The 14,815-nt window shown below is 36.2% G+C and overlaps 1 protein-coding gene across 4 annotated transcripts in view; it reads left to right on the top strand.

Moving 5' to 3' along the window:
- Positions 1-14,815, top strand: part of GRIA2 (glutamate ionotropic receptor AMPA type subunit 2) — an 88,131-nt gene that overhangs the window by 48,927 nt on the left and 24,389 nt on the right. For all 4 annotated transcript variants that reach the window (XR_002466274.3, XM_085578865.1, XM_021539576.3 and 1 more), the window contains exon 6: positions 2,163-2,324. Coding sequence is in view for 3 of the 4 variants with exons in the window: in XM_085578865.1 (XP_085434991.1) it covers positions 2,163-2,324 (162 nt within the window). In the remaining variant the exon portion in view is untranslated. The remainder of the gene's footprint in view (positions 1-2,162; positions 2,325-14,815) is intronic.

The raw sequence follows: 14,815 nt of genomic DNA, 5'->3' as shown, positions 1-14,815 counted from the left end.
TGGAAGCACATCAACTATTATTTTGTTATGAATACATCTCAGAAAACAGGAAAAAAACCTAGATGCCTTTATCCTTGCAAAAATAATGCATGTGTTGAGATTATATTTGTTTATTGGCTGAGTTTTTTCAGGCTTTAAATGCCTCTTATATTCCCATCAACGGGAATGAAGGTTGCTCAGCATCTTCAATAGAACTTCTCATTTTTTACATACTTTAGAAAAAGAGGGTATGTAAAGAGGGTATCTTTATCATAGGATGATAGATTAATTCAGCAAAGTGATGATTTCTCTCTCACAACTTTTAAACTATTTTAGAATCACATTTCTCATGTTTCATTCTGCTAGACTAGCGAGTCTCAGATTTCCATGTTTCATCCCTCATGTTGGCTGGGTGATCAGTCTGAATTCATGTTTTCTTGAACTTTGGTGATCAGACTGTATAGCTAATAGTGTTCCTGCAGGGAAAGTTCAGGAAACTCACTAAATTCTGTCAAAGTAATTTTTTTGAAATTGTGTCTATAGGTGACAGGCCATTTCACTGATATTAAAGTCTATAAACACTTGCTGAAGCTAAGGGAACTAATCCAGGTTTCTTTTGTAATCAACAAAGCAAATTCTGCATGCTCAAATCTCAGTTATCCTGTTCGTTTATTCTTGAGCTGTGATAGTGTTTGATACAAATTCCAGCAGGGCCCAGAGTGCCCCAATTGACACTGTCTTCCACAGTGCTTTGAGGAGCCTGAGGAAACAGAAGGAGCATGGTGTGTCTTTGGCACTTGAGGCATAACCCCTGTCTCCTCCCAGCCTTTGATGGAAACACTTCTCCCTCCAGGCAGGCAGTGCTCTGAAGAGTCATGTGGGTGCCACAGTGTAAAGAAGCCTTTTGCTTTAAAGGCCTCTTTAAAAGCTGAACACTGGGGTTTCATTCTTATAACTTAGTAACTAATTTTTGGATAAAAAAGTTGAGGTGCTGATATTCATAAAGCAGGCATAAAAGTCTTAACAATATGTAAGAAATTATCTGTTAGACATCTGTGGTTTGCATTGCAAATGTTATATAAACAGTATTTTCTACCTTAAGGGAAATTTTAGAAAATGTGCCCAGTGGATTTCATTATGTTTACTGGTTGCTATTTTAGCTATTGCTTTAAATTTGTAACAGTAAATCCATAATACCTAAAAACTACTGAATCTTATGTTTTAAAGCTGTTTAATATCATGTATAAAGTGTTTATAGAAGTGATTTTAAAAACTTGGTTTTCTCTGTCAGAAGGAAAACTTCTTTAGCATTTGAACAATATCTTCACTGAGTCCACCTGCTTTCTTCTTTTTGAACTATAGTAATATTCTCCTTCAGTCTGATCAATCATTAAAGAAATTTATCTATTTTGAAAATTAAAAATGCTGATAGATGGAGGTTTGAATATACAATGAATGTTCCTGCTCAACTGTCAAGTTACATGATCCGTGTAGAAGTGTCTGTATTAGCAGACAACAATATGTGAGGATCATTAATACACAATAATTAGAGAGCATCTAGTGTATTATAGCAATTGTAGCAACTTATGTTAATGTGATTTGAATTTGCTGCTTCTTTTTGTATTCACTCACAACATCCATTTATAATGAAGTGTCTGACATCATTACGTCATGTAAATGCATTTGTATGGTTATTTGGTTGAGGTTAAATCACAGAAAACAGAACCCAAGGACTTTTTGTAAGAATGAGAAGTAGCTCTTTATGTCGGAGGGAGGAGGCAGTGGAGATGGTAAGTCCTTCTACATGCTTTAGAGTTCCTAAAAAAGAGGATACAGCTGTGGCTGTAAGTATTCCTGCCTAAAACTTGCTTGCCTGTTACTCATTTGTGGTGTTCCCTTTCTCACTTAAGTGGTCCCCTTGAAATTAAAAGGATGTTTAGGATGGCAAGTACAGGTCCTCTCAGCCCTTGCTCTCTACAAAAATGCTTGTCTAGTGGGCAGCAAGAAGCATTGCTGGCTGATGGAGCTGATGACTTAATCCTGGCAGCCCAGGATTTAAGTTGGATCCAGTTTGAGGAAAATGTTGGCTTACTGCTCTGCAGTAGAGGTCATATGGAAACTCTTTCTTTTTATACACTATTTAGAGAACTGTTAAAATAACAGACAATTTTTTCTGTGCTCAGGGATTTACTGATGGAGATTTGTCAAAAATCCAGTTTGGAGGAGCTAATGTCTCAGGATTTCAGATAGTTGACTATGATGATCCTGTGGTGTCAAAATTTATACAGCGTTGGTCAACACTGGAGGAGAAAGAATATCCTGGTGCACACACTAGTACAATAAAGGTATGTCTTATGTTTGTTTTAACTGCACTAGAAGTACAGGAAGTTAAGGGTTTTGAATAGAAATGCAAGAGACAGAGAAAGCCCTTGAAAATCAATAGTCCCAATACAATTTTATATTTCTCTGGGGTACTTTTAACATTCTCTGTCATAGAACTGATTGACCAAAGATGCTACACTCTTAAAAATTAAGACAAAATGTTCAAGACAATTTTTTTCTTGTGTCACTGTAAATCTGTGCCTGGCAGCTTGCTAGGTAATTGGTTTAGATATGATATATTGATGATAGATTAACTAGATCTACTGACTTTTTTTGATTTTTCTTTTTCTCTGTTTTAAAATGTTTCTCTATATTTTGAAATATTTAAAGACAAATATTATGCTTCCAGGGAGCACATATTACTTTTATGATGTAACATAATAACCCAAAGAAATGTTTAGACAGTTTCTTTGAGACAGATGCCTATTTTCTACAAAGACTTAAAAAATTAAGTTCTGTGCCTGACATACAGGATTGTGGTCTGATTTCAGGCCTGCATGATACACAGTGTAACACTGGGCAGGTGGTTTTGCTTTTTTATCTCAGCTTTACTTCTGGATAAGACTAGGGTAATAGTACCTTCTCACTTTCTCTATCACGAGGATCAATTAGTGGCTGCAAGATATGAAAAAGAGTAATTCAATTTTAATGTTAGATAATTTTTAGATAATACAATCAGAAATTTTAATAAGAACATATTCTTAAATAGCTCTAAAAGATAAAAAAATAAGTTGCAAATGTTCTATCCATATCTTTTTTTATGCTATAGTTTGAATATGAAGCCTATATAATTAAATAGATAAAAAGTTCAGCATGGAAGGAAGAACCATTTTTTTCAAACGCCTAGTAGAAAAGTCCTTTAAAACACACAACCTTATTTTTAATTTTAAAAATAACAGATTTCTTTTTTTATGAGGCCAAGTTTGGTAATAATTTAGTCGAAGTGATTTTTTATGTGGTTATTTTTGTAGTTTAAAATCTTTATGACAGATGTAGTGAATCTCATACATAAAGTTTGAAACAGTAAACTGGAGTCTGTGTCAGGTCTTTAGGTACATTTGTATTACAGATGTGTAGTATATGTAATCTGTATTTCTCTTATTTAGGAAAACGGGAAGGGATGTGGCTGTGGAGAATTAACAGAATCCTTTTGTCACTCTGATTCTTGAGTGCCCAAATCTATCTACATATTCATGTTGCAGAATTACAGTCTGAAAATAATAATAGAGAAATACATAAAACATATGACTATAGTGAAGAACTCAAACTGAAACCAAAATGCAGTTTTTATCAGTGATGGAAAAATAAATGGGTGAGACACACAAGGTCTCTGGTGTTATGTTGGAGGGAAATTGCATGTGTGTTAGATAACATGAAGTAGCTGCAATGTTGTATTAAAGCACTAAAATCTCTAACTCTGTCATGGGTATTCCCTTAATTTCCCCCATGATAAATCCTTTCAATTCTAGTAGAAATTGAAAGAGTTGAAGGAGGGTATATGCAATATCTTCTGATTTTGTTATGGATAGGAAAAGTAAAGTATCTTGAATTTCATTAATTTAGAACACTTTTTAAATTAGTTTAAAAGGCCGACCTCTCTTCCTTTTTATATTGTTTGCTCAAGACGTATATAGGACTGCACTGATACTCACTTAAGAAATTGAGACCTATGTTAGATTATCAGATAACTTATAAATGCTAGAGGTATTGATGGTGAGGAAAGTGTGGATGTATATTGCATTATTTGGTGACATTGATTGTATCAGTGACTGTATTTTTTTGTGTAGCTTTCTATCTCTTGCTCTTATACACAAATTACTTGTCATTTTTGCTTGTCTTTACAGGTAGGGTTAGAGATATGTCACATTTCATTCCCACCTTTGTGGGAGCTAGAGGCAGGGCAGAATCGTAGAAATCATGGAAGCAGGGCCAGAAAGGTCACTGAGCAATCAGTCACCTGTCTGTCCTGCTTGCCTGAAGTCAGAATCAGATAAAGCTGTGCAGTTCCTCTGAGTAGTGATTTCACAGCTTCTCCAAGCATTTATTTCAGCACTTAAATGATCTTTGTTTTGGCTTTTGTCTAATTTTAATCAGCCTTTATATCACCTAATCCATTACTCCTTTATATGTTTCTAATGGCTGTGAGAGGCTTCTGCTTTTTCATTATCCTCCTGTATTTGAAAATGGCTGCCACCCTTTCTGCCTTGATTTCCCTGCAAAACAAAATAATCCCTTTTTCTTATGAATTTTCTGCTCTCAGATCCTGTTTGTCATTTTGCTCTGGAACCTTTCTATTTGGTACCTTTTTGAAAAGCCAGACTGGCTACTGCAACACATCTGAGTGCTATGATGAGGAAATGGAAATAATGGCTTCATGTGTCTCAGAGACAGTAGTCATTTCAGGGGGTTCTTTTGTATTAGTTTCTTTTTACTTTTTTTTTTTCCTCTCCTTACCACCAGGACACTAGTGAGATGTATTTCATGTGGGATACATACTAACAGCCAAATCTTCTGCATTGCTCTCTTGCGCTGCTGCTAATTTAGATGGACTCATACCATATCTGTCCACTTAAACATTACTTTTAAGTACAGGCTTTTTTCATCAACTTGTGCTGAATTGCATTTCTTACCTGTCCTTTGTGAGTATTTCATTCCTTCTTATATTGTTATTCTAGCTGTGTTGCCCTCTGCTTCTGTATAAACATCTAGATTACTGAGCAGGTTAATGCACTGCTCTCCTACTTGTCCCTTAAGTGATCTTACAAATAACTTTTCTCCCCTTTTAATTTTGAGGTAGTTGTCTAAATTGCCAGTGCTGATAAATGAACTTTTGCTCCCAGTCCCGTGGAATCCAGGAAACTCTTGCTGCAGATTCTGTATGAAACAGATAGGAAGGCTGACAAGAGCCCTGCATCATCAGTATAGAAATGATAGGTGGTTACATGCCCCTAACAGGTAATATTATCTATGGGATTGTAAGTGTTCTATCATTGCAGACAAAAGCATTGCAACTCTGTTGTATTATCTTCCTTTTGTAATCCAAAAGCAAGTGTGCATTCATTTTACATTACAAAATGCAAGTCAATGGACTGTGACTGAGCTGATAAGACATACCACAGCATCCAAGTACAGTCCTGAAAATAAAGACACCCTTTCTAAGTAAAAGTGTATTTCAAAGGAACATGCTCTTCAAGAAAGAAGAGCATTGCTAAAAGCCTCTTCCACAGATGCCCAGAAGAGAGTCTGTCTCAAATTGCTTTAAAAATGTAACTTTACAATTTATAAAATATTAATTATAAAAAGTTGCTGTCTTAGGACATAGATGAGAAAAAACACTGATCTCATTTGTTGCTGCACTGTACCTGTACTGATAAAAGCATGCTTTATAGATTAAATAGATTAAGCAGAGTGCTTAAAACTAGTGTTTTGCAGACTTTTTTACAGAATATTTTTGCATCTTTCACAATTAATGCTGGTTCAGGGTTTACTTCAAATTAAATTTAAAACATTTCTCTTGTAACCAAGGGTGTTACCAGTCTATGATGCAGTTCTAGAAGAGCTAATGTGTAGATCTTGAAACATAGAGTTGAGCATCCTGGCTAATTTTTTGTCAAGTTGCAAAAAAAAAAAAAGAAAATGTTTCATTTTAAAAAGGCCTAATAATAACAAGTTGAAATTTTCTTTTGATTCAGTACTGTGTGTTTACAAATATGCCGGGCTTTTTGAGCCTTAATGTTGTTCTAGGCTGTTACATTTAAGGCAAGCTTCTTGATCTTGTGGTAGGACACTGAAGGACAGCACATGCATTCATGTCCAACTGCTCCAATTTGCTAATCTGATTAAGCCATACTCTCAAGGCGCAGCCTTTGGTCTATTTGCCAAAAGAAGCTCAACCTGTATCTCTTGAAGGCAAGTGAGACATGAGTTATATTGCCTTTGTGTGGCAGGGTTTTGGTAGAAGGGGACCATGGGTTTTTGAGAAGCTGCTGGAACTTTCCCCCATGTCCAGTGAAGTCAATACCAGATGGCCCCAAGACTGACCCTCTGCTGGCAAGGCCAAGCTCGTCAGTGAAGGTGGTGCTGCCTCTGAAAACACATCCAAGAAGAGGACAAAGCTGCTGCACAACAGCAGCCAGAGGGAGGAATGACAATATATGAAACAGCCCTGCAGAAGTGCAGAAAGAAGGACAGGGGGTGGACCAGGTCCCAGAGAAGAAATTTCCTTGCAGAGGAAGAGTGTGAGGCGTCCACCCTGTGAAGAGGAAGCAGTGGCAGAGATGGGTGCTGAATAGACTACAACCCCCTTCCATGTCCCCCTGTGCCACTGTGGGAACAAAGTGTAAAGAATTTGTGAGTGAAGTTGAGCCCAGGAAGAAGAGAGAAATGGGTTGAGATGTTTGGAGATTTACTTTTTATTTTCTCATTATCCTACTTTGGTTTGATCGGTAATTAAAATTTTTCCAGATTAATCTGTTCTTCTTATTATGGTTATTGCTGAGTGATCTCTCCCTGCCCTTGTCCCAACCCATGACCCTTTCATTAAATTTTCTCTTCCTGGTCCCTCTGAGGAAGGGAGTGACAGAACAGCTTTGGTGGCACCTAGTGTCCAGCTAGAGCCAACCTCCCCTAAGTACTAAGCTTCAAGTAGGCATGTCCTGTGAGAGACAGCTAAGGTCTCTGAGCTCCTCTCCTTTGGAGAGGAGGCTGGGGGATAACCCCATTGCTCTCTACAGCTTTCTAAAGAGGGGGAGTGGGGAGGGTGGTACTGAAATCCACTCCCTGGTATCCAGTGGCAAGGGAATATGTGGGAATGGTTCAGAGCTGCACCAGAGCACATTCAGACTGGACCTTTGGAAGCATTTATTTACATTTTTTTTAGGGTAGTCAAACACAGGAACAGTCCTCCATGAGAGCTGGTCGATGCCTCGAGCCTAAGAGGCATTTGGACAATTCTAAAAACACCCTTTAGAATTGGTCAGCCCTGAATTGTTCAGGCAGTTGGACTAGATAATCATTGTAGGTCTGTCCAACTGAGATAGTCTATTCTACAAGCCATCCTGCTCTGGGATAAGCTTTTCTAAGAGCAACCTGAGGCTTGAAGTGCCTGAGACAGCTTGCATATGATATATACAGAAACTATGTGCAGCACACAGAAAAAAATTTTGGGGCTGCCTGGTTGAATACTTAGTTAAGCTCAGACTCATAGAGAATCCCATTGTGTTGGAAGGTGGTAATAACCCTGGTACTCACACAGCTATTTTGGATGGGTGCAACTGTTTCATGCTGGCACATAATGTTTCAGATGTTCTCTTTTCATGATTGTATTTCTGGCTTCATAATCTCTTTACCCATCCAATCAATGAATAGCTAAGATACCAAAACACTAGATTATTTTTATCTCCTGATTTTATCTTCAGTAGTTTCACATTTTCAGGTTTCTTTATAGTCAAGTCATATAGTCTTTAGGCACTTATTATGAAACCATAAGTCAGGAGTAATGACACTTCTAACTGAAAGATGCTGGTTTAACTATACTGGTGCTAATTTACAGATAACATGCAGAACAAAGAATACAAAAATACATAGCACACAATTATTTACCTTGCAGAAATAATTAACCTTTAGATGACTCACTTATAATAAAGAGCAAAGAAGAAAACAATGTGAACAAAGACAACACTGAAAACAATTATCTGAAAACACTGAAAATTTAGAAGGCAGTTTGTCTAGATATAGATGATCAAGCAAAATTGTGCAGTTGATGAATTAGACAGTATCTTCATTTTGGGCCATGCCTCTTATGATTGCAGTGTGTTGGAAAATGGCTTTATAATGCAATGAATTTTAATAAGAGTTAGAGGGGATATTCTATTGCACCTGCTATGGTTTTAATATAAAAATATGATTGAATATGCCTCAATTCAAGTAGATAATAATGATTTATAAATCCAAGTTTTTTAAAATAAATAATTTTTTGTATTTGTTATAAGGTTGACCAAAGAGCTGATCTGGTGTATTTTTTGTTTTTTCCTGAGATCCCTTATAAAACTATAGATTTTTGAGATTGTTTTGCCTCCTGTTTTCAGTCCTTGCATTTTGGTTTCTTGGGCATAAAAAAGGTATTCATCTAGCAGTTGGTGTTCCAGCTAACTGGTTTCACTGGGCTTTCAAATCCCAGTATTCAGTCTTCTCTATTTGAAAAAATAAATACAAAAAATAAATACAATAAATAAGAAATTTCAGTGTTAAACTTTGTGCTTCTTTTTAATAGCTTAAGGCTGTTTTGTGTAAGTAATCACTCATTCCAGTATAGTTGGGTTGCTGTTTTTTTTTCTTTTAAGAAAAGTCAATTAAAGAATAGAACATTTAGTCACTGAAAGTAGTGGGTGGTTTGAGGCAATATCTGTAGATTTGTTTCAGACATGCAAAAGGCCAATTGACCCAAATCCTTCAATCCTGAAAGTGGCTGAACTGTGCTAAAGCAGACTTTAGAAAACTGCAGAGCCAAGTCCTGATGTCTCTATGAAGCTATGTTTTTTTGAATTTGAATCCACTTATTCTTAATAATTATAAATTGTTAAGGATCTTCAGCCAGCAAAGTGCAGTGGACTCCTCCTGCCTATTTTTCCAGGAACTCTGTATTGCTTTTTCTCAACTAGCAATTCATCTAGATATGGTGGATATAAACAGGAAAAGCTACTATTTCTTCATTATTCAAGTATTCAAAAAGGTCAGACATAACCCTGGCCTCACAAAGATCAATGTCATTTGGGACAGTCGAGCTTGATGGAGAAGTGAGGATAAAAGGAGAAGAGGGAGTCATAGACAAACATGAAAATAGTAGTAGGAGGAGGAATGATGTCATGCAAAAAAGGGGCCAGCAAAGTGAAAAGAGGCTGTTGAAATGTGAGTGAAAGACGCAGAAAAGTGGTGCAGCTCAGAGCTGGAAAGGCATCTGTGACTGCAAGTTTCTTGGGTCAGGGGAATAAGGGAGGCGATTATCCCAGAAGCACTGGGGATGCTTAAATGAATAAAGAGAGGAGACATGCAGGTTTATTTCTGGGGCAGGTCTGGTATTAAGGGCCAATTAATGTAAGCAGCAGCCCATATTACCTAGCATGGGGTGACAGAAAAGTAAAAATTAAGTGTTTATTGTTCTTTGACAATAACTATATCTTGGTGAAATCAACAACCTGGTAAGAATGGTGTATTCAATTATATTAGTATTCTGCTTGGAAATTAGATTGGAGCAAACAGGTGAAAGCTGTTCTTGATACAACAGGTATCTTGTTACTGATTAGGGTAGATGACGAGTAATAGTTTGGGGAATTGTAGTTTAAGAATTTTTTTAGGTTACTTTGTGGGTTTTTTTCCCTATTGTTTTAAATGTAAGACTTGAATTATTACTATTAGTTTTAAATAGCATATATTGAAAATTCTTAGAACACCACAGTATATTGGATGAGGACTGCTGATTGGATTTTTTTTTCTTCCTCTCCTCTCCTGGAAAAAAATAAAACCCAAAATCCAAACAAACCAAACAAAAAACCAACAAAACTGCAAACACCAAAAAAATGCCAAAACCCACACTCACAAGAAAAAGGCAAAGAACTCCACACACACTTCAACACTTCAAACATTCACTTTAATTCTTTCAAATCCCTTTCTTGGCGTGTATCTTTTCCAGAGAATTATTTTCCCTTTTTATTTCTACATTTTGTTCTCATCCTGTGAGATATTCCTGCTTGGTCTGTTTTCACTACTGTGACCGAAGGCTTCAGATTTTGCTGCTGGATCCTGCTCATTTTTAATATTGTGACAAGTGACATACTTTGTTCTGGCTTAGCCTTGAAGAAAAATCTTTTGCGTACTTATATGCTGAAAATTAAAAAGTTGTGTATTCTTTGTGTTTTACAGTGAATTCAAGGTGATTTTATTATTAGTGGCATTGCTATTTTGCATGTTTATTCTAAGTTAGAAGTAAGATTACACAAATCATTCTAAAACCTTATTTATTTTATTACTATGTATGTTTTCCATAGGCAGTGACATGATTAGAAATAGCAGCATCTTTTATAAGTGAAGTACTGTGGGTTCAATTCCAAATAATTCTTTTTGTTATTTTTGTAAAGCTTTGATTTCAAATCCAAGTAAAAGGTTTTCATTTACTATAATGGAAGACCAAAGTGCTTTAAAACCTCTATTCTCAATGTAAGATTAAAAAAAAAAAAGTAGGTACCTGCACTCATTTTCTCCTGCTGAATTAGCACCTCTGATGACTCTAGTGAGAAGATTGTTTTGTACTGGAAGCAATCTTGGGGGAAGAATTACAGTTCAGGAATCTCATTCCTATTAGAGTAGTAGATAAAATAGGTAGAAAGGCCAAGCACTTTGGGCTTTATAAATCTTATGATCTTTGCTATATTCAGTTTTTAAAAGAGTGAAAGAAGGTCACTTTCTCCTATAAATATCCTGCAGTGGGAGCATTAGGATAATTCCAGTGCCCCAGTCTTTTCAGTCTCTGTTGGATGTGCTCTGAGTATGTCTTTCAAATAAAAATTAGACTTCCAGGGATTTAGGCTTTGGCAAGAGCTTGCTACTGGGCTAGCTCTTCTGGTTGTGCCCAGAAAGCAGCCCTCCTAAACCAACCAAAGAGATAATTAAAATATAAAAACATGTGAAAAAAATCAGCAGATTTTCTGGATAGCAGTTCTGGAGCTGAATGCAAATTTTTCTAAAGTGACAGGTTGCTTAAGACATTCTTTGCATCTCATGCTAGTATGGCACTTCAAAGCAAAAATGCCTATTTGTTTAGGTTTTCTGTGCACACAGAGTGCTGCAGTTGTGTTTGAATAAAGGCTTTTATCAAACTATAAGTTGATGTGACTGTACAACTTTGGGAAACAAAATGTAATAAAGATAGCATATTCATTAAGATAAACAGGGCTTGGTCTCTAACCCCATCTTTACTGAGATCAATCTAATTCATTTTGTTAAACTATCAGGTAATTTTACTAATCTCTCTTCCCCTTTTAGTCAGGACCAGGGTTGTTATTAAAAAATTTGCAATTATTATTTCCAAATATCTTGTGTATGTATGCAGTTATTCTCCGCTGGAAGCAGGTCTGTTGCTAAGACCACTATTTTCACAAGATCATCACCCTAACAAAGAAGAAGAGCCATGCACTGTCTTTTCTAGGCTCCCTGACCTCTATCTCACATTGCAGTATTTGAAACATGGCCGTAAGTAATGAAGATGCTCAAGTACCCAAGGCCCATTAGCAGTTGAATGGAAACCAGCTCAGTGTGTGCACTGCTGTGTGCACACCCCATTCACACTACTGCCTGCACAAAACAGGTGAGAACAAAGCCTGATTATGGGCACACTCAAAGGCCACCTTCAAGATTTGACAATGTCTCTTGTTTCTATTGGAAGTAGCTCTTTGCAATTCCATGTCCTGTCAGGATGCTATGTAAGGTACCAGGAGCTTTAGAAGGAAATAGACATTTCCAATCAGCTAGGTAATTTTATTTTAGCTCTCTTATCTGTCAAACAACCTTCAGGTATTTTCCAAAGTGTGTGTAATACTGTCTGTTTCAAAATAGCTCCCAGCTACATTAAAGACCGTTAAGAAATAGGTGTCCAAGGTTGCACCAGTTTGACTACACTGGAAGTACAAGAGGCAGTTGCCCAATTCCTTCATGATTCTTGACAAGTGATTTTGTGTCTAATTTCTTTTTTGCTTCTGTGTTTACATATGTATATACCTATGTTTTATATGTAATTTATAAAGATGTAGGAATGTTTATATCAATCTTTCTGCTTTTGTTGTATTAACAAGCATTCAAATAGGGAATTACTTTGTTGAGGGAAAAATGAACTAAATTCAGATGAGAGATTTTATTATAGTTAATTCTGTATATTTGATAATATTGAAATTGTTTAAATATGAGGGAAATGGTGAAACTGTGTTTAGGCTGAATGATTCTACCCTTCTGCTCTTGTAACAAAGAACATTTCCTGTATTTCCTCTCTCAGAATTTTACTGCTCTCCAAGAGGAAATATTTGTATCAGATCCCTGGCCTCCTTGCTCTTAGCCTCTCTTAATGATGCAGTGTTCCTTTTCTTGCTGTTCCAACAGCAGCCCCCATACATGGTGAGGAGCCTCCATCTGTGCCTGTTGCAGACTGATCTCTGCCTTCTCGAGCACTGCTGCAGCTGGATCTGTCCTTCTGGCTGCAGTCTCCCTCGTGTCTTGTACAACAGCACTGCATTCTCTGACATAAATTTTCCAAAATTTTCCCATTATTTTTGCTTTCTCTCTGTTGTGTTGGATTAGGGATGAATGGCTGGTTCACAGTCCATCTGAGTGATTTTCGTTTGTTACTAGTGCATCTACAGTGTAAACAGCAGGACCTAAGATGATCACCCCGGATTCCTCCCTAGTCTCAGGAGTTACTGGAGATCAAATGAGTGAATCTAAAGCACAATTAATTTCATCTTCCAACAAGGTGTCTAACTGGTCAAATGAATCACACTTTAGGATACTTACTCTTGTCTCTGACTGTAAAATTGAAAAACCAACCAAAAACCCTCAAACTCAAGCTAATCTGTCAAGGATAGATTTAGACATTGCAGATATTCAAATCAAGAGGAAAATAATTTGACCTCTTTTGATTCAGAATATTTTCGTTTTATTATTTTTTTCCTTTTTTTGCATTTATGTCATTGCATTTTTATTTCTTTTCCACTGCTTAAGTATATTGTCTTAATTATTTTAGATGTCTAATCACATCTCTCAGCTTTGTCATGAGCATGTGGACAGGCATTGAGTTAAATAACTTACCTTTCTTATAATATCTTACAACTTTGAAATATACATATGACAAAATCTTGTTATATTCTGGGGTAGTGTTCTGAAATTTCACCTTCAGAAGATTCAGTTACTGATTGTATAAAATAGAATCTTGGCCCTTTCAGCTAAGGGTTTTCGGTATCTCCGAGTTGCTGGAAAATATCTGAATTTACAAAGACAACATCTTGCCAGTTTTTCTTGGACAGCACATGCAATAACTTCTGCTTAGTCTGAAATGAATTTGTTTTGTCTTTACTTTTCAAATTCATTGTAGCAATTGCAGCTTACATATTTTACTACAGTCTATAGAGCATTTAAGTTGAAGGCAGAAAGTTAAGTCAGAAATTTAAGTTGAAGAAAATTACACAGACTTTGTGTTTTCTCTGCTTGGCAAGTAAGGCATCTACTTAGAGAAAATTATTTTCATTTTACATTCATGCAATCCATGCTTCATAGCAAATGGCATAAAATCTTTAGGCAATTTATCTTATCAGCTTATTATCCTAGTTCTAAAATTCTGACATGCAGGATTTTTTTTTTTTTTTGCATATTCTTTGCCATGCTTTAATTAGTGCAAGTGATTCTATAAGAACTCTAGCACCTATTTCATTTTGTAGTAAGTCGCTGATCTTATCATATAAAGTTGAAAGGAAATGAAATGATGGGAGATTTACACAGTGTTCCAAATAGTGCTCCTATTTATTTTAATAGTGCAGATCAGAATGTGGATGAATCTCCAAAAAAACAAAGTGAATCGAGGCAAGGCTAATGCATCTTTTAACTTATAACCATTTTATTTATTATGCAGACAAACACACGCATCTCTGCGTGAGCAGGTTATTGGTCTGTCATTTCTTGTTTATGGTAATGAGTTCACTTTGTTTTAGTTTGTCAACTTTACATCAATTTATGAAGCTGTAGATAGTGTTAATGAGCCCCATGAAGGTTATTAGGAGCTGAAAGTGTATGCACAATGAAGCAGTAAGAAATGATTCATGGGCTGCTTGCTTTCATGGCATCTCCAACAGTGCTTTTAAAATATTTTGGGATCCTTAGATTAAAGCTGTCTTAATCTAAATTATGACATGTAGATTTTATATATGTGATGACATGTATGCACATACAGATACTGATTGTTAGGCAAAGCTCTACGTAATCCTCATTATGATTAAGCTATGAATATTCAGGTAAGTAATTCTATACTATAGAAATAATATTCTTGAGATAATACATTAAATATATCTGAATGATCCAATGAATCATAGAATAGCTGAAGTAGATTGCATTATTACATCTCAGTTCCAAGCTCTTGATTTTTCTGCTACCCAAAGTATGTTTCAGGGGTTAATGACAGTGCTGTGTCCAAAGTTTCTCAAAACACTAGTGTGGCACAATATGTTTCTGTACTGCAAAGAGAAATGTTGGAAGAAGTACTGCTAGGCAGGGTCCTTTCTACTCCTCATCTCCAAATTAATGTACACCACTTAAGCACTGCTGCTCCAGTAGGAGGTAGTAGTGACTCCAACCAGTCTTTCACTTCATTCTTCTGCTGTTCTGATCCCTTTAAATATTTCTGCACAAGTCACTGAGAAAACTT

The sequence above is a fragment of the Lonchura striata genome, chromosome 4 (genome assembly GCF_050655825.1).
Source record: "Lonchura striata isolate lonStrDom1 chromosome 4, ASM5065582v1, whole genome shotgun sequence".
NCBI lineage: Eukaryota > Metazoa > Chordata > Aves > Passeriformes > Estrildidae > Lonchura > Lonchura striata.
The sequence above is the reverse complement of the archived record's forward strand: the minus strand, read 5'-3'. Positions and strand labels throughout refer to the sequence as shown.